Source organism: Haliotis asinina, chromosome 5 (assembly GCF_037392515.1).
Source record: "Haliotis asinina isolate JCU_RB_2024 chromosome 5, JCU_Hal_asi_v2, whole genome shotgun sequence".
NCBI lineage: Eukaryota > Metazoa > Mollusca > Gastropoda > Lepetellida > Haliotidae > Haliotis > Haliotis asinina.
The window spans coordinates 406,576-427,674 of NC_090284.1; the positions used below are offsets into that span (position 1 = coordinate 406,576).

The following is a 21,099-nucleotide window of genomic DNA, read 5'->3' on the forward strand; positions in this document are numbered from 1 at the left end:
AGGGTAATCACTTGTGTTGTACATGTGTATATTGGCTTTCATGTCCTCATACATGTCCTCTGTTTGAATCTCCATCAACAGTGAGTCACTATCCGTGTACAACACACCACACCTGTCCCCATATTGTTTCTTAAGCTCGTTGTAGTGGAAGTCATACATCAAGTGTTTAGATAAGTCTTGAATACTCATTCCGACATAGACCGGTCGATTAAATTTAATGTGGCTCTTTTTCATATGTATGGCAATCAAGTCATCATCGAATATGATACTTCTATTGTACGCCGGGCTGGCTATCAGTTTCCTGGTATTGTCTTCCTCACCCGACCTGACTAGCTTCATGCTGACACGTTTTCGTAAATTCTCCAACGTTTTACCGATTACCGAGTTGTTCATGAGTTTGTATAGATTTTTCTCAAAGTCATTAGTGGCCAGTTTTCTCAAGTCCGTGTTCATCCTAATGTAGGGTTCCATCCATGGGCTTTGATCAAACTTAAGTATTCTATGTATTTTAGTCAGCTTCATACCCAGTGATAGATGCAGTTGTAAATTACAATAGTGTACTATATACTTTGTTTTCTTCATCAAATTCGGTACCAATTTTTCAACAGTGGGGCTTACCCCACACCCCACTCGGCTGCCCATCTGGTTATGTTGGTACTCAGACATCCAGTCGGGATTAACCCTCAAACGTTCAGGTGCCAGGGGGTAACTGTTGTGTGAAGTATGCAATTCCTCTGGGTATTCTAAGTCCACTTCTAATATATAACCCTTATCGGAATCAGGTGCAATACTCAGGACATCCCTGTGGGGTAAGTCCCCACACCATTCAAACCCCCCTGTCGGTAGATATTGACTCATAGCCCAGCCATACAAATTGTTAGCATCGAGAAAGAGTAGATGAGTCGAAGGTTTATTAGGGTTGTAACCTTTCACATACTTGTTGTTAGCTTTAGCATAACATTCTGATACCATAGAAATACCCCCTCGTAACCCTTTCTCAACAAACAGATGCATATCATAATCAGTGAATAATTCTTACTCCACACCCGTTTTCTTCAGCAGGACATCCCATGACAGTCCAGGACTTGAATAATACCATGTGGGGTCCAACCCGTATTGCTTCAAAGACATTTTTCTCAATATCTCAAAGATATCAGCCAATAGCAACACATCCGTTTTCAAATATAGATCATGATAATCACCTAGATTCTTACAGAATAGCTTTCCCCATACATTTTATGTGTGTTCATAGTCCTCTTGTGAGACAGACGCGTCAGCCAGGTTGCTGTAGAAGCGATCAATGGGAGGTAACTGTGTGTCATTACACCTAGACCAGTCATCCATGTATTCATTTGGGTAAACACCCTTACACAGCAGCAAGGCTCTAGTTTTCTCCTCTGTGTATTGATTAGTTATAGCCAAGTTGTCTGGGTTATTTGCCTATACCAAGCTGTCTAGAGACGACAACAGAAACTGAACACTATCAATGAATCTCAACCCATTTAGCAAGAAGGATATATATCTCTCCATGTTGTTTGGGGCACAGGAAATATTTCCCTGTACCTTTGAAATAGCTTGCATCATACACTCGTAAATTATGAAAGACCACCAGAATATGAATAATTTGTGGGCTGCACCTCTGTATTTCCCTGTCACGTGACAGTGGTCTGTCACTGAATGACAATGCATGCTTTTGAAATAGACCTCCCTATCTGACTGGGACATATTCATTGGAGTTATGCTGTTTAATTTTTTCCTGATCTCTACCTCCTCGTGCTGTAAATATTGGAGAAATTTCTCAGCTGCGTCCTTCCCTCTGTAAATGATTGGAGGGTTAGTTTTACCATCACAACGAACAACAATATAACCAAATCCACATGCCTGATGTTCTTGATATTTTTGTGTAAAACTTTTATCGGCGGATGGAGCTATGATACTGATTGGTTTATTAATAGCTTCAAAGTTGGCGTAGATAATGTATGGTAATGGCATCTGATTTTTATAGTTGATAAATTTCAAGATATTGTTGTTTTCTCTCGGCAAATCTACACATATAGCTGTCTCCCCTACACCTCGACAATCATCCCTGTGTGAATTGAGTAGGTCAGCCCTAGAAAACCCACAAAGGCACCTTTCATAAAAGTGTTTCTTTCCCTCAGGTTTCGACTGATCATACAACAGTCGACTGAAATACTTAAAGGGGCACTGATGCGGAGCAATTTCTGTGGATTGGTGTAAACTTTTGTTATTGTTTTTCTCCCCTGAGTACCCGGATAATATACCAGAATTTGTGACTGGTTCGTAACCTCTGCTGTGCAGTCCGTATGCGCAACTGATAGTTTAATTATAGACAGATGAACTAAGGTGAAGTCATTTTTACTTCATTACACTTGTATTATGAAAACAAATGAAACACTTTGAAGGTTAATCATCTGACAGTGGTAGAAATGGTAAAAAACTATTAGGATGGAAAAATAACGAAGCCAAAGTATGTCTCTACATTTTGTCTCATAAACCTAATTAGTTTATTATCATATTTGTATGATTTTGAAAATTAATAAAAGAACACACGGTCTACTTATACTTATAGTAAATTTCTAACATGACAGCAACATTTATACATTGTATAGATTGCCAGTGTGGATCCTATTTCACACACACCCTATATGTGATCTAGTGTGTGTTTACTGTCATATAGATTCTGCTGAATGCTACAACAAATAAATTAAAATGAAATGCAAATAATGAATGTAAAACAGACTAATTTTATAGCAACAATGTCAGGCTACTACCTTGTTCAGGAATGTATCCATCAATATCCAGATAAATAAAATCGTATTCCATTCATCTGCAGCTAGTAAATAATCCTGCTCTGTGTCGTGTGTCTTACAACTGTCTAATTTGCAAAAAAGTTACCACATCATTTCATGTCTTCCACATTGGTGAAAACCTGATAAACCTCTTACTGGTCACCCAAGATATCACACCTGGCAACTAATTGTATGATGTCTGCCTTTCTAAGTAATTTAGTTATCCAAAAATGAGCAATCAATCAATCAACGCAAGGGTGGTTAATTCTTTGAAGGGAGGATGTTGTTTTTACACTCGCATTTTACGACAGGGTGTAGTCAGTATAAATTAGTACATCTACACACACTGCCTTTTGACAAATCCGCTGCAGAAGATAAAAGTAATTAATCAATCAGTGTGTTATCAGTTAATCCTTTGATCGATGTTTGTTTTTGTAACTCAGCTGATAAACTCTCTTGCATCACATGCACATATTACATAACAGACAATACATTTGCCATTACAGACTTTAATTTATGATGTTGAGTATTTACTCCAGACAGGATAAACGCCAAATGGGAACCTTTGTTGAGTAACCGAAGTGGTGTTACTTCTAATTATACCTGTTATAAATTCATTAACTGACCATCCACAGAATGATGACAAATAACATGTGTAGGTTTACACCATCAAACGCGAGTTACAGCTAGGAAGATGTAATCTCTGTGTCGCATGCAGCCTGAAAACACTTATGGGCCGAAACTGTTTTGAGGATACCAACGGAACTTCGTTACATAAGGAATACATACAGGCATTTGCTGTGTACTTGGGTAAACAGGTGTAATAAGTTTTTTTTTACGTAAGAAAATTTTCAGATTTCTCTACCAATGGCAAAGTCATCGTTTTTAGTTTACGAATTCAAATAAGTAAACTGTGTTTTTATTATCATAAATAATAAACCAGGGTAGCTACCATAGCTACCAAAATTTACATATGATATTTACTATCACAGCTGAACCAACACTCAAAACTACCTAAATATAAAGCTTTGCAATCTTTCGGACTGAAACAAATGGCTTGCTACATGCCTGTAGACATCATATTTTCATGTAACATGATTAAATATCGAGGTTAAAAACACAGAAATAGGATCAATTCACTGTACCATTCAAGCATCCAGAAAAAACTACACTGCTGAGATATTTTGTTACGATCAGACAAGGAGTACCATGGATATTTTTAAATAATGGCATATGATGGGCATCCAGCCTCCTGACTGTTTAGGTGAAGAAATTCTGCTAATATGGACAGGAGCCCAGTCCCTTTGTCCGTCATGGTCGAGGGAGCAGGCGCTGACCAGTTTGCAATTTGGTTTCGTAATTAGACTGTTGGCGAGAAACATTATTTGCTCCGCATCAGTGCCCCTTTAATCCATGTGTAGTGGCATTTTACACCTTGTTGTGTCATAAATATATTGATCATTTTACGACCATCCTTAATCATTAAAGGGCTTATCCTGTGCACTATCACGTTTTTACCTTCATGCCCGAATACGTTTATGGCTAAGTCTGGATTACTGTTTTTCAACTTTTGTGACCTGAGATATAGGGGTGGGCTCATCTTTACCTTCCCAATTTATCCCATCATCTTCCGGATAACTGGAATTTCTGTCAGAATGTGTTTGAGCTGCAAATTTAGCAGATCTTATGACTATCCTCAATCATTACCACGATTTTTAACGTTAACCATAGCTTGTTTGTCCTTAAAATGTTTATGAAGGGGTAAGTATGTTCCACCTCTCAACGGTTTATAGTTTATAAATGTAATACTGTTACGATTACATTTTTTGTGTGTTACAGTTTTCTGTGTATGACTCGTCAGTTCTGCAATATCTGCAGAGTGCAGAAGTCGACTAAGGATCCTCACCCTTGGTGCCCTGACTGTGCGACGGTTTCCTGCTCTCTAGAGAAGCGCTGTCATCTCTGCACGTCGCTGTCCATTACCGACTTCAAGACTTATCTTGCCATCAAGAGGAAGCGTTTTACTCAAGATGTTGTCTCCTGCTTCGTCGCTGGGCACTCGGTCATTGTTGCCTTCTACATCAGCGTCGGAGGCTGTACAGGATTCAACAGTGCCTATTTCACGTTCGCCGGAGCCTCATCATGGACTCGTGTTTGACGTCTGCTTCTCAGAACTCTTCTACCCCCTCGTCTTCCCAGCGTCATGCTTGACTTGGTGTCTTGTGGGAAGATTCGGAAGAGTGTTTTTTCTCCCCAGATTATGATGAAGAAATCCTGAATGCTACTGAGGATGGGGGCACTTACTTACCACCATCTGCTACATATGAATGGATCGCGAACAGGTTGCCGAACTGCCTGTCTCCCACTGCTGACAGCAGTGACCCCTCAGCCATTAGGCTATCTCCTGAGCTGTTAATTCCTCCACACCCCATGGTTGCCGATGCTGTGGTGCTACTGGCCGCTGACTTTTCGAAGCTTTCCCTGAACCCAACCATCAAAGCTCCCAAGTCCAGGTAATCAGAATACAAGGTGCACAGTTTACATTTTGCTGATACTGATGCGATGCAAGACGAATTGCTGAAGCAAGTGTCCAGCTCTCCACAGTCATCATACTGTGTGCAAGATTCTAGGTTGGCGATGAACTGAAACGAAAGCTGAAGCCGATTTCTGTGTTAGCATTGGCCACATCAGCAGTAGCTTGGGATCTTACTGAGGATAATGCATCCAGGATAGACCACTTTTCAACACTCTTCCAGTGGCAGGGGAAGGTGGAACACGACCTGTTAGCTCACCTACATGTGGCGTTAGCAATGACTTTCACCGTTCGTTGCTCAGGCTTCTTGGAACCATGCACCTGGAGTTTAAACATCAACTTAAACATCAACTTTTATCACCTCCTTTCACCTTGAGGTTTCTCTTCGATGACAGGATTCCCGTCATATACAGACAGCATGCAGAGCTAACTAATATGGAGGTCTCCCTTTCTACTTTTGAGGTCATCGGCTTTGCCTTTCGAGGGAAGTCTGCAGCCAGAGGTAAAGGAAAAAAGTTGATACGTACCACGGAGAGAAGCCATCTGAACATCGTTTGCAAGAGGTCGTGGACGAGGCAGGAGCGACTCTGAGGATCAGCGTTGTCGACAGAAGTGCTCCTGACATGCTCCCGCAACCCCAGGCATGATGATGTGTCTCATAATATGGGACACCTGAATAAAAAAGTTGTTTAACAAATGATCATCATTTTCTTGTCACCTTTCGCTATTTTGTACGAGGGGGGTCACTTGCTGGTAGAACAGCCAGGTAATCAACAACCGTGTGTTGTGAAGATGGGGTCATCTGAAAAGCCGTTATCTGGTTACCACTTGAGATGTTCAATGGGAGTCAGTGTTGCCACTTGCAGAAGACGCTGTTGTCCGAATCGGTGTCGCTGTCGTCAGAGGCTACCCTGATGACGACTGGCTTGATGGTGACTTGTTCCCAATAATGTCTTTCTATTTCATTCTTAACTTTCTCAAAACACTTTTGCCATGTTTCCTGCGTGATGGTGTCTATTGACTGTTGAACAATCGTCTGTACATCCCGAAGTTTGAATGTTACATTTTGCCTGCCAACATCCAATTTCATGATACCCCAAATGAGTTCTATTGGGTTTAAATCTCAATGATAGGGTGGCAGTCGCAAAACTGAATGACCATGTTCTGTAAGGTACTCATCAACCTTAAAGACAGGTGTGGTCTTAGTTGACTTTATGATTCATACAGAACAGGTTTGGTTGCTTTTTCTGGATACGATATTGCTTTGTTTTGCAACCATTCTGTCATGTCACCTTCTTACTGTTAGATGTTGGGGCCTTTGTATTAGGTACTTGAACACCATGATATGGAGTGTTATCCATGACAATCAGACTTTCGGGTGGCAGTGCCGGTACCAATTGATTTTGTGCCCATTCTAAGAAAACCATCCCGTTCATTTCAGTATGATGGTCTCGGTTGTCTTTAGATTTTGCCTTGAAGACTAGGGAGCAGCCAGGTAGGAATCCCTGACTCTTGGAACCAGCATAGAACACAATCAGTCGCTCTCCCTTGCTAGGTGGTAATGTTCTGGCACAGGACTCTGAAGAGGAGCTAGCGAACCATTGTGTCCCTGTGGTATGGCAAGCATTTACCCATGTTTCATCCAAATATACAGACTGGCAACCCTCTGTATGTTTCTTTGGAAATGTGCATAAGTACTGTTTTCTTAGTCGCACAATATCAGACCTCTCGCGCAGTGCACGTCTATTTTCTGAGCCTACTTTTTAGTAACGGAAACGGAAATTTGTGAAGCAATTTCCATTACTGATATTTTGAAATGACCAAAGAATGATTTGTCTCCATGTGCTTTTTCAGAATACGCAACGAGACAAAAGTGTTTTGTTTATAAAGAGACTTAATGGCGTTTCTAACCAGCTGTTGTTGAAATGAATCAACTTTCTCAGATCGTGTGGGTTTTGAGATGGTCCCCTCAGTTGTGTCAGTGCAGGTTGAATCGGTACAGTTTTTCAAGATAGTTTTTAACTTCCCTGCCGTCATCCCAACAGCACGTGCAGTTTGTAAACGATTCTTGGCAAAATCATATTGAGGCCTACCCCTTTCATCTTTGTTTTTAAAAAAGTTAAATACTTTGCAAATAATTGACTTAGAGTCGTGTGATAATCTCATTGTTTCAGGTACTTCAATCACGAATGTCTTGTTTGCTGAGCAAATCACATGTGTCAGTTTCACATGTGCAACTTGCCCACCTGGCTGTTCTACCAGCAAGAGGCCCCACTCGTTCAAAATAGTGAAAGATGACAAGAAAATGATGATCGTTTGTTAAACAACATTTTTATTCGGGTGCCCCAAATTATGAGACACATCATCAGAGTTGGTCTGTCGATTTCATGTGGCTGTGCAAAATTTGGTTTTGTTACAATTATTAGATTTTGTGTTAGTGAGCAATTCATTGGTCTCAAATGGAATCAAATGGACTGTAGGAGACCCGTTTGTTACCAACATCTTGAAGATTACCAATTGCTGTGTCTCCACCGTTGACATCCATACCCCAGTCATGTGTGTATCCTCCAGAACATCATGCTCTACTAGCGTCAAACATACAGATTTTGTTAAACAAACAGACTATAGAGACAGTGCTACAACCCCATCTCTCCCAAGGGTTCTTCTCACCCATCTTCTTAGTACCCAAGAATGATTCAGACCAGATGTGCATGATTCACAACATGGCGGAATTGAACAGGCTTTATCTTGCGCCACATTTCCAGATGATTTCGTTGGAACAGCTTCGGGTCAAATTAGCACCAGGGATGTGGCTTGCCAGTCTGGATCTCCAGGATGCCTACCACCATGTACCAATTCATCATTGGCACAGGAACTGCCTGAGGTTCGTGTTTAACAACACTCATTACCAGTGGAAGGTGCTTCCGTTTGGAATTTCAACTGTCCTGCGACTTTTTACATGGATCACTGCTGCGATATCCTGGTTTCTTCATTTGATTGGCATAGTCTTTGACCTCTACATAGACGACTCGCTCCTGAACAACTTTGACCCCTAGCTGCTGTGCAAACAACTGGACTTCTCCTCCCGTCTTTTACAGCAGTTGGGGTAAATCATCAATGTCGAGAAGTCGCATCTTGTGCCATTGCAGGAGTTGACGTTTATAGGGGTTTGTTTCTGACTCATGCCAACATGCCAAATCAGGGTCCCTCAGGATCTTTGGATGAAGATCCTCAAGTTTGCAAGTCAAGGCCTCACTCTTTCTTTGTCTCTCAGGGAGTGGCAGTCCCTGTTGGGTCTTCTGACATCAGCCCAGGATTTGATAATCAGGGGACGTTTGATGCTTCGGACGCTTCAACAATTCCTGCTGCCACACTTTCAAGTGGATGATCTGCAGGTCAGGATACTGCTGCCTCTACATCTCCATCCGTATCTCCGCTGGTGGACAGTCGAGTCGAATGTTTGCGTAGAAGTCTCCTTAACAGACTGCACCCACGCCCACAAACTTTTTGTCGACGCATATCTTCAGGGTTGGGGAAGGCTTTTGGAAATCTTCATCAGTCTTCGCTAGTCATTACCTCAGGGACCTAGCTGTAGAAGACGTGGAGGTGTTATAGTCCTTTGGCCCGCTGGTAGTTGCTCAGCAACTCACCCGGCCATCTGCCCATTAGGTAATTGTTTCCACTCACCATTTGGTCTTTGGATAATCTTGGTATCCTGCAGGACTCCTGATTTACTTGCTGTCTCTTGTTCCAGGGCATAGGAATGGCAAATCAACGACTGTCTGATCTCGTTTAAGTGAAGCTTGAGGAAATATGCATAAGACCTATGGTAAAGTAAGTATTTAAATGTCTAAAATATTTATATTTTAATAATATTATGAATATTGGGATTATGAACACACACACATAGAGTAGTTGTAGTGTGTTTTAAGTTCAACAAGAGTTGACACATGTTGTCTTGTCTACAGCTGTGGCGGTAACCTGTTGGTCAATGTGGGCCCCACCAGCTACGGGACGATTGCCCCCATCTACGAGGAGAGGCTGCGGCAGATGGGACAGTGGCTGGATGTCAATGGCGAGGGCATCTATGGCACTACCACCTGGCAGTACCAAAATGATACCATCAATTCCAATGTGTGGTCAGTATATGGAAATGACTTTTTGACTTGTTTTTACACTCTGTGTCAGCATGTGATGTAAATGTAAACAAATATACCTACAAGTCCACATAATAGAACTGGGTTAGTTTGTAATTGCTATGTTGTTTTGTGGTTACTGGAGGGTATCTTTGTAATGAACACACTTCTAGCAAACTGACAGATGTAACAAACTATTTGTTTGGTCCTCGTCACATATAGTGTATTCTAGTTGAAGTTCTTAAAATGAACAACAGCTATAACAAACTAAAGTGAGTTGTCCTTTTGAGCTTTGTTTCAGCTGTAGTGCAGAAGTGACATGAACCATGATACTCCACAGGTACACTGCCAAGAAAGGGGATACTGGTTTGGATGTGTATGCGATCCTCCTCAAGTGGCCGATGAGCTCCCAGTTGGTCCTGGGTGCCCCAATCACATCAGCTGACACCAACATCACCTTACTGGGGTATGAAGGGGAGTTTGAGTACACCAAGAACCCCCAAGGGGGGATCACTATCACGCTGCCAAATATTCCCTTCAACAGGATACCCTGTCAATGGGGATGGACATTCAAGATTGTGGGGCTGACAAACTGAACATCTGGCTCCATGCAGCTCAAGACTTCACCACATTTCCTCGTCTTTTAATCTTTTAATACATGTAAAACTCTTTTAGGATTTGGATTTACAACAATATATTTTTGTGTGTTTTTATATGAATTTGATAAATTGATAAAGTATGTTTTTATGTTATATTAAAGTGTTAGTTTTGCCTGTGATTTACATGAATTCATACATCATGATGCTTGGACCCTTTTAGGTTGTAGTAATGATGACACTATTAGACATGGTGTGTTTGTGGGGTATGGATGGGGTTTTCTTAGGTTTAGTTAGGGTTGCAGGGCAGGGTGTAATAAAAGATTATTTCATTGATTTATTAAACCCAAGGATTGTCACATCATTCTGTGTTACTCATTACACTTTTATAAGTCATATATACATCTCCAGGAATTGAATCAAGTAAATGAATTGATTTATATTCTTCTTACATGAGTATATTAAAGAGTCATTCCATGGAAGAAATATGTTCTTATATCTTGCACTTGTAATGTATATGTGCTGTCTGCGCATTCACCGCTATACAGCAGTTTGTGATCTTGTGGCTGCTCCACTATACAGTAAGAGATCTCTTGTAAACCCTCATAGTTGTGGTTTCTCCTACACATATCTGTGTCATTCCTCTATCAGCCCTGGGGACCTCCCTCTTATCCAAGGACAGGTGGATCAAACCATGACTAGCTTCTTGTGCCCTGGAGGACCTCCCTTGTTCTAGGACCTGTGGATCAGGCAAAGAATAACTTCTTGTGCCCTGAGGACCTCCCTCTTGTTCTGGGACTGGTGGATCAGACAGTGGCTGAGTTCTTGTGCCCTGGGAGACCTCTTTCATTCCCATGACTGGAGGATTAGACTGTAATTAATTTATTGGGTCAGGGCCACTTGAATGGATGGCCAGTGCACTATTCTGTTGTGGTAGTGATGTATGTAACCAGACCGTCTCCGTGGTATAGTGGTTAGAGTGTCAACCCAGAGAGAGGAAGGTGGTGGATATGATCCTGGCCACATCCAGCTTTGCTAAACTCCTACCTGCCCGACTGTCTAAGACAGTCTGTTTTGCGACCAGATGGTCAGATTTATAAAGGTAAAGTTATAAAGATGGTCTTGGAAGTTGGATGAATCTGACTTGGAGTATAATGACTAAAACAGTTTCCTTCCTCTTATTTACTTTCTTAATATTGTTGGTAATCCTGAAAAATTTTGACTGGCAACTTTCCAACTGGTCTTGTAACTTTCGAAAGTAACCTGAAGTATTGTCTGGGTGAAATTTTGGGGAGTTTACAACACTGTCGCATCATGTCAGAAGACGTTAACATATGGTACTTGTTGGTCTCTGTCTGGCACTCGGCATTCATAGCTTAGTACAAGGAGCCACACATACACATGCATGTACGTCGTCATATGAGTGAAATATTTTTAATTGCAATGTTAAACCCCATTTCATTTTGTGTTGTGGTAGTGATGTATGTAACCATTTTGTGGAGGTATGAGTGTTGTATGTTTATTTGACACATAGGCAAGACAATGCTTCAATCACAGTTTATTGTAGTCTACAGTTAGTGTACATGGTTCCTAACAAAACGTATTACATGTCAGAGTAAAGCTGACTTATCCGTGACCTACAATCACTAGTAAAGATACAGTCAGCAGTACATGCAATGCTACACAGATATACAGTACACACAATGCTGTACAGATCTACAGAATACAAACTACGTGAAACCCAGGAACTGTAGCAGATCGATGTCTGTGTATTTGATTCATGAGTGCTCTTATCACAGTTCAATTGAATTGATTTTACAAAATAGCTTGAAAAATCTTTGTCAGGATTCTATAATGTACCATAAAACTGGAAACAACTCCAAAAAAGAATAGCAAACGTTTGTGCATATAATAAACCATGCTACAAAAATGATGTAGATTTGTTAATAAATAACAATATAAAATGTCTGCTACTTGATGTGACTGATGCAAATGTGTAACCACTGCAGCTTGTCCACTTGATCAGCTGTCACTCACCTAAATCGTTTTTATCTTGTTGACAAGGCATGCCCTACCATGACGATGCGTGTTAAGAATATATCAGTTCTTGATGTCACACTAAAAACAGAAGTCTATAAATAGTTTGAAGGACAATTAGTGGCAAAATGCATGTTTGCATTCAGAGTAAATAAGACTTAATATGATAACAATAATAATAATAATAATGATAGTAATAAGTCATCTTTTATAGTGCACAGTGTCCAAACACCAAGTGATTGTTTGCAGCGCTTTTGATGAGACAGCTAGTCTAGACATCAGGGTAATATTTTTGGAAGAGGAAAGTTTTCAGCTTTGACTGGAAGGTAGACAGTGTATCAGTGTTTTTAATAAAGATGGGCAGATCATTCCAGAGAAAGGCAGATGTGAACGAGAAGCGTCTGTGTCCAAAGGTTTTCAGTTTGGCTGTGGGAATTTTGAGCAGTGAGTTGTTGGCTGATCTGAGACAGCAAGATGGAACATACTCTTTCACCAGGTTGGACGGGTAGGTTTGAGCCGAACCATTTATGCAGTGGTATGTGATGCACAGGATCTTATATTCCTTCCTTGCTTTGATCAGCAGCCAGTGTAGTTTGACAAGGACTGGTGTGATGTGTGACGCTTCCCACTTCTGGTGATGGTATGTGCAGCTGCATTCTGAACGTGCTGTAATTTGGTGAGAAGATCCTGACGTACATTACCCAGTAGACTGTTACAGTAATCCAGTTGTGAGAGGATAGTGATCTGGCCAAATGGCATCACATGTCAACAGGTGACAGATGTTGGCAATGTTCCTCATGAGGAAGTAGCATCTGCGACATACAGTATTTACCTGGTCCTCCATAGAAAGGTTTGAGTCCATGATGACCCCAAAATCTTTTACTGTTTTATTGAAAGGTAGCACGGAATTACCAATCTTGATCAAGTCTACTTTAACCTTGGCCCAATTCATGGTTGACCCGGTCAGCAAGATGTCAGTTTTGTTATCATTCAATTTTAGCTTATTGATTGACATCCAGGATTTCACATCAGATATGCACTATGAAACAAGAGCTATCTGAGTTTTGGACTGATTAAGAAAAAATGATCTCTGAAGGTGAGTGTCATCCGCATGGCAGTGGTGGTTGATCAGCTCACCAAGGATACGCATGTAAAGAGTAAACACCAAGGGTCCTCGGACTGACCCTTGTGGAACTCCATAAATAACTTCATGTAAACTTGATCGGACACCATCAATGAGGACGAACTGCGTTCTGTTTTCCAGATATGATGAAAACCACTTTAACATGTTACCACATAGCCCCAAACGGTCCTGTAAACACACAATGACACTAAAGTGTCTACTTGTGACAATATGCAGTTACAAATCTATCACAAGATGCAGTGATGTGTTTCAATGCACACAACAAGAGTCTATTTAAGACAGTACTTGTGTCATTCTACAGAAAATGGCAAACTGTTGTCTATGACTAAGTCCTATTATCTTGGTGTCTTTTTAGAAAACATTTCACTTTTGTGTTTCAACACGCTCAACAGTATACAAGCAAGTACATTATTCAGCGATGACATGTCATGCTTATTATTAACGTTTTTCATATCTTTTTTCTTTAGTAGAATTTTCACGGTTGCAACATTTTAGTTAACATTATTCAACAAAAGTTAAAATGATTACATATTACCCACTTTCTTTCTATGTAATAATATACTGATGGATGGATGTACAGGAGATAATGCAAATAAGGCTAACAAAAATATATAGATATATTATTGTATCTTGAAAACATCAGCAGTGCTTCGTCCAGGCAATGCCATTGTGCCATATATGTTAGAAAAAATATGCTATGGCACTTTTTCCAATACTAGATCACCCACTGGTGCAACATTTAATGTACTGTACAGGTCTTCTATAACATGGTTACCAGGAATGTCAAAAGTCTCAACTGCATTGGCACACATTTTAGTAGTTACAGTGCCAATTGGCCACAAAAATCCTGGCTAAAGCACTGCATCAGCACGCAAGTCTCAAAAAGTTTTGTTGTCAAGTTTGAAGATGTTCTCACAGTTTGTTGGATTATTCCCAGGATACCCCATGATGCTATACTCCATGTTGTTACCATATCCACAAAAGCAGGATAATGTGGATGGACAGATACCCCATGATGCTATACTCCATGGCCTTTTGAAGCTCTTTTAGCGCTAAGATAGTCGTATGTTAATGTTAATGCATTGCACTGTCTGAGTGCTAAGAGAGCTTAAAAAACATAGGCCCATGTTGTTACCATATCCACAAGTGCTGGATAAAGTGGATGGATGGATAACCCATGATACTATACTCCATGTTGTTACAATATCCACAAGAGCTGGACAACAGTGCTGGTTGATTTGAGGCATACTGGGCCACTACAAGAGATGTGGTTCACAGAGAAGTCTTTAAAACATGTGATTATCAATGTTAGCAAAATAAGTCAAACCTTCTTTAGCACAACCTTGTAAGATACCCTGTCGTCAACACAAGTTATCTCCCTGTAAGCAACTTAAAAGTACTGGTCCAGTATATGTGTAAAATAAACACTCTGTACAATGCCAGTAGTGACTACAGTGACTCTACATGTACCCGTCTTGTCTTCAGTGAAGGCAGTCGCCATATCCTGACATGGAACAAACATTCAAAATTAAAATATGTTTTTTGTGACACCATAGTACTTGTATATACCACAATACTTAATAAAATCTCTTGTATACACAATAGTACTGTATGCACAATGATACACGATAAAATATGGTTGTATACACAATAGTACTGTATGCACAATGATACATGATAAAATATGGTTGTATACACAATAGTACTGTATGCACAATGATACATGATAAAATATGGTTGTATACACAATAGTACTTGCATACGCTATGATACATAATAAAATATGTTGTATGCCCAATAGTACTTGTGTACACAGTGATACATAATAAAAAAATGTTTGCATACACAAATGTAGTTGTATACACTATGATACACAATAAAATATGGTGTACTAACAAAAGTACTTGCATACAATATGATACTGAAATATTATGTATACACAACAGTACTTGTATACACTATGATACATATTACAATATGTTGTATATACAATAGTACTTGTGCACACAAAGATACACAAGAATTGCCATGCTGCCAAGTTAAGTACATCACACTGAACAAACATATATTTTCATGAAAAACCAATGTAAAAACAGTTGTAAATGCTAAACATGCCTGTACTGAGTTCAGATCTGAGCGTGGGGTCATGGCTGCGGAGGCTGTACTGCTTGGCGAGCGGACGGATTACACAAAACATGGAGAGTGTACAACATATACACACAATCCTTTACACAGAAGAAAACTGTTCACAACATGTTCTGCCATGAATCACATTCAACCTTAACAGATGTGTACACTTTAACGCATGTAAGGATATTGGTAGCACTGATTTGACTTGTTAAATATCAAGGTGAACAAGGGAGATTATTCAATGTCTAAACAACTTCTTTAAAAACTAAATGCACTTTTGGTGTAGGTACATTCATCATACCAACTTCTACATTGCATATAAAGTAGCTACTTAACAAGGTGCTCTCAGTAATGTAAAGGCACTGAACTGTTGGTGAGTAACAAGACCTCTTGTTAATGTTAATGTCTGAACTTACAAAACATCAGGTTGTGGGGAAAGGTTCATTACTTTCTGTAGCAATAAGATTTCAGCTTCCAACTGAGAAAAGGCTGCATAAATGCAAACAGAAGGTAACAACACATCACCAGGACAAACATGGTAGGAAGTCCAAACACTTTCAACAACGACTGTATACACCCTGGTTAGTCCCCACATTACTGTCCCTGAGCTACTACATATAGATAGGTCCAACCATTACTCATACGGCAAATGAATACTGGTCTTGACTGACTGCTGAAATAGACTGTGACTTCATGGTTCAGGGATGAAGGGTTCCAGTGCAGGAATTTCCTATGCTGGAAGTCATAATCTCATTCAAGCATCCTCCTCTTCATCCCCATGAGTGACCTCCGAGATGGTCAGCCCATGCAGACTTCCCTGTGATCGTCTGGTGTGCCCCTCCTGGGAGTGCCGATCCCCTGCACCCCGGGTCTGACTGTCCACTAACATCTCCACCATATGCATCAGCTGGCTCAGCTTCATCGTGTTCTGCCCCACCTGTTCTGACAGGTCGTCCACGCACTGACGCACATATGCCGTCTCACCAGTAGCAGGCCTGAAATTTCAAAACACATTGACCACAGGCACAGCTACAACAGTGAAGTTACATTTAATCTACCGGAAAAAGAGGTTTTAATTTGACCACATTTTCTTGTAGTCTGTGTATTGTTCCATGATGGTGTTGTCTCTGTGATACATCTAAAAAACATTTTTGAACTATTATCAAAAATGATGATGAATTTTTAGACTACTACCTTTTTCCTGAGAGTAGTTTCTGATCCACAGGTATAACTTGAATAAAAGGCTAAACATCTATCATGTTGTGGTGTCTTATGTCCTAGTGGTCTTTCCGAGTGCTACTCCGTAGGAGCTGTCTGTCCTTACAATGTTTGTTACAGATCTATGATGATACATTCAGCGGGGATTGTACTATTTTCTATGCAATAGAGTAATTAATTGATAATTTTGGCTGTTGAGATTTTACACTAAATACCGTCGAAATCTGAACTCATGTTGTAGATTTTGTATGTTGTTGACATACCAGTTTTACGAGTCAGGAAACTGCACTGGTTGTTATTTCCTGATATAACAAACATAAGAATACGGAACTTAATCTCTAAAGTTTAACATGATGTTCCATATTTCATGAATCTTGATGTTTGCTCAAGCCCATGGATAATTGCTGACACAAGCAAGATCAATCAATTTACCGATTATTTCAGTGCCATCAGCACTGGAATGTCAAAACCAGTTTTTGACAAATGAAAATTTCTCTTTGTGCCATGGGCTTTACCAAACAAATTTTTAGAAACAATTTAAAACTGTTTAGTGTAATCTGTTTTGTTATTATTGGGTTGACTTTAACAAAAAGGGCCTGCAGATTTCATTCAGGGCCTGCAGATTTCATTCAGGGCCTGCAGATTTCATTCAGGGCCTGCAGATTTCATTCAGGGCCTGCAGATTTCATTCAGGGCCTGCAGATTTCATTCAGGGCCTGTAGATTTCATTCAGGGCCTGTAGATTTAAAACTTGCAAGCAGCAGCAGGCCCTCATGGCCAGCTGGCAAAATGAAGTATTGCAAACACTGAGGCCTTAAATGGAGGCTGTATTTACCTGGGTGCTACTGTCATGGTGTCAAGGGTTGCAAGCTGCTGCTTCTGCTCCTCAGAGAGTGACCGGGCACCAGGCTGCGACACCGTCTCCCTGATCAGTTCCAGCTCATGCATCACATTCTCTATTCTGAAACACCCAAACATATCACACAGAACTAAACATGAGATTGAGATGTTGCTCAATCTAGTCCTATACACACAGACCATGAGGTGTGAGCTTTCCCCCCAACATTCTAGGCTCATATGAGAAGGGTAGTCAGCCTTGACCACTGTGTGTCATTGTACCAAAGTAAAATGCACCCCAAAGCAAGTCAGATTTGTAACAGTATCAGGTTGTTCTCTCTCCGCTGACATATTGCTCATTGCTAGACAATAATAAGAGATCTAGGCCCTTATTCTCAAAACGTTCATAACCCTAAGAATTCTTAACTTTGATTGTAGCCAGTGTGTTAAGAATGGGCTTAAGAAGTTCGTAGGGCTACGAACGTTTTGAGAATAGCTAGCCTGCAACTTTTAAAAGTAGAATTAATATTTTATACTTATCCTGACTCATGCTTATTATGCTGATCTGCTTCTATGTGAATGATAGTGGAACACTTGAATCCTTTGTAGTTCCCTTAAAGAAGATGAAAAAGTTCACTCACGCATGAGTTGTCTCCCTTGAACCCTTTCTTGACAAAACAGTCATGTGACTTGCCATGCTTGTCACTCTGTCTTGATCAAGAATTAGCACCCGGGATTCCTGGGAAACCCGAATTGCCTTATGCAGGGAGGTTGGGAGGGATTAGCATCACAAGTCAAGATAATTATAAAATATCAATTTTACATAAAAAATTACATATTTTTCCTTATCTTGACTCATGCTTATTTTGCTTTAAAGATCTGATGGAAACAGTGATGGGTCAGACCCCTTCATGGATTCATCAGCTGTCCTATATATGTCCTGCATCCCCCCCACCAAGGGAACTGCATAACTATAAGTCCTGGATCCTGTTCTTCAACTGCTGCTGTCAATTTGGTGGGGACCACATCTTGTCATACCTCTAACACAAGTGAATCTCATAGATTCATGTGGATTTTAGATATACTAGTATTCTTACTAGTTATCTATAAGCAACCCATAGATTAGGTGAGTGAGTTAAGTGAGTTAATATTTAGCGTCATATTGCAGCCATATCGTGACGAGAACATTTGAATTTATATCAATATTATAATTAATAAATTGAGAATGTAAAATCCTGCCATCGAAGGACAGTAAAAGTAGTAGATTTTCACAGATATGAACTTAAAACTCGCACAGTGTAACTGAAACAATGTAATTAAAGAAGACAGTACAACATAAAAATCGTGATCGTTTCTATAGGTGAGTTTCTACTGCTAACATACGGGTAAGATATTTACTCTTAGAGAGTCTTAATTACTCATGCGCTCATGTCTAGATGATGTGCATGGACTCTCAAACAAACTCTCCAGAGTGAAGGTTATCAAAATGTCAATGTGATAAAGAGTGAGATTTCCAAGACAGAGTGGCCCAAACTGGTGAATGCCGGAGACATCTTCAGTGGAAATGCCTTTGAGGCAGTGGTGGCAAATACCGTGTCCCACTTCAAAAAGAAGCTCACCATTATTGATGATATTCAGCAGTTTCCATGTAGAGCGAGCGTGGCCACCAGTGCTCCGACTTTGTATGAATTGGAAGCTCTTGGGGGTTCTAGTCCTGCTGCTTTGTCTGAGGCCCTCAGTATAATGACTGTCATCCAAAATGATATTGCTGTTCTTGAGACTTCTACTATTGGTCATCTCTGCTCACAAGGGGATGAACAGGAGCTTGAAATTTCTGATTCACTCCCATGAGACAGACTCAGTGAGTACACTAATTAGCTGAGCCATGTTGTCCACCCCTATTTAGTTAATCAGCTGTCCTAGAGTCACTGCTGACTATAGTAACACACACTTCTATCTCCTAGGCCCTTCTCCTTTTACTGACCCAACAATACCAGAATCAGTTCAATTCAATTCTTTTGGTCACCTGGTGATGAACATGAAAGTACACATTCTTAGTACAGATAAGGTGGTTGGTTTGTTACAATACATATGCATAAGGAGAACATACAAACACATTTTACAGTTTATTTAGTCTTAAGTTTGTAGCCTTAAATAGGAATTTACCCAGACTAGGGTGCTGCTTACAGAGCTGCTTAACATTTTAGGTTCTCAAGAGCTGGACAAGTTTGAAAACTGATGGCTTTTTCCAGTATGTAATTTTTATCCCCCAGGGACACAGTTGACACGTCATCTGTCTGTCTGTCTGTCCGTCCGTCCTTAATCATTTTGTTTACGGAGCATAACTCAGAGAGCGTTCAATAGTTTTAGTGCAAACTTGACAGATATAATAATCTGAAACTATGGTTGTGCCTTTTGCTATTTATAGAATTTTGGCATTTCTATTTTGTTTGTTTTTCTATGGAACATTTTGGTGTGTGTCTAATGGTGGGATGAGCTTCGTTTCCGGTGCAGAACTAAAAAAACGTTCAATATTTTTCTGCAAAACTTGGTAGATATATCAATCAGAACCTGAAGTGGTGCCTTTTGCTATTTACAGGTTTTTGTGATTTATTATTTTCTCAGTTTCCATGGAAACATTTCAGACTTTGTCTCAAAATGGAGGCATGGGCTTCGTTTCCAGAGCACAACTCCAAAACTTCTAAATATCTTTCAGCAAAACTTGGCAGATATGTAAGGGAGACCCTACAGTGGTGCCTTTTGCTATTTACAGATTTTAGAAACGATTCTGACCTCTGATTGTCAAAATGGATGAATTGGCTTCGTTTCCAGAGCACAACTCGAAAACTATTTAATATCTCACAGCAAAACTTGGCAGATATTTGAGGCAGACCACCAAGTGGTGCCTTTTGCTATTTACAATGTTTTGGCATTTTTATTTTTCCTGGTTTCTATTGAAACAATTCTGACTCTGAGGTATGGGCTTTGTTTCTGGAGCACAACTAAAAAACCGTTCAATATTTTTCTGCAAAACTTGATAGATATATCAGTCAGAAACTAAATTGGTGCCTTTTGCAATTTACAGATTTTGTGATTTCTCATTTTCTGTTTCCATGGAAACATTTCGTACTTAGTCTCAAAATGGAAGGATAGGTTTGGTTTCCAGAGCACAAATCGAAAACCATTTCATACCTTTCAGCAGATCTTGGCAGATATATGAGACAGATCTTGAAGTGGTGCCTTTTGCTGTTCACAGATATATGGCATTTATATTTTTCATGATTTCCATGGAAACGATTCAAACTTAGTCTAAAAACAATTAAGTATCTGTTTTGTCCTTTCAAATATGTAGGGGCTGGGGGCATGTCATCTTCTGATGACTCTTGTCTGAATAAAATTGATACTATATACTTATCCTGTCTCATGCTTATTTGCTTGTCTGCCTCTTCTTTTCGAGGTTCCCGTGGAAACTTGAAATCCCTGGAAGTTTCCTTCATCAAAGGACGACATAAAATCATACTCACCCATGAGTACCCTACCTTTGCTCCATATTTTGAGGCCAATATTGGTCACAAGATCAGCCATATTTGTCACTCTCTCTTTAATTTTCACAGCCCAAACACAAGGATTTGCAGGGAAATTCAAGTGATATGAAGGG

At 40.1% G+C, this 21,099-nt stretch overlaps 2 protein-coding genes across 2 annotated transcripts in view; one reads left to right on the forward strand and one right to left on the reverse strand.

The window, feature by feature from the left end:
• Nucleotides 1-10,561, forward strand: part of LOC137284680 (alpha-L-fucosidase-like) — a 53,003-nt gene extending 42,442 nt beyond the window's left edge. The window contains exons 7-8 of the mRNA XM_067816588.1: nt 9,312-9,482; nt 9,820-10,561. Of these exons, the coding sequence (XP_067672689.1) occupies nt 9,312-9,482; nt 9,820-10,075 (427 nt within the window). The 3' untranslated portion in view covers nt 10,076-10,561. The remainder of the gene's footprint in view (nt 1-9,311; nt 9,483-9,819) is intronic.
• A 5,489-nt stretch (nt 10,562-16,050) lies between these two features.
• LOC137284679 (transient receptor potential cation channel subfamily M member-like 2) overlaps nt 16,051-21,099 on the reverse strand; it is a 99,505-nt gene continuing 94,456 nt past the window's right edge. The window contains exons 26-27 of the mRNA XM_067816587.1: nt 17,440-17,565; nt 16,051-16,381 (exon numbers count right to left, since the gene is read on the reverse strand). Of these exons, the coding sequence (XP_067672688.1) occupies nt 16,141-16,381; nt 17,440-17,565 (367 nt within the window). The 3' untranslated portion in view covers nt 16,051-16,140. The remainder of the gene's footprint in view (nt 16,382-17,439; nt 17,566-21,099) is intronic.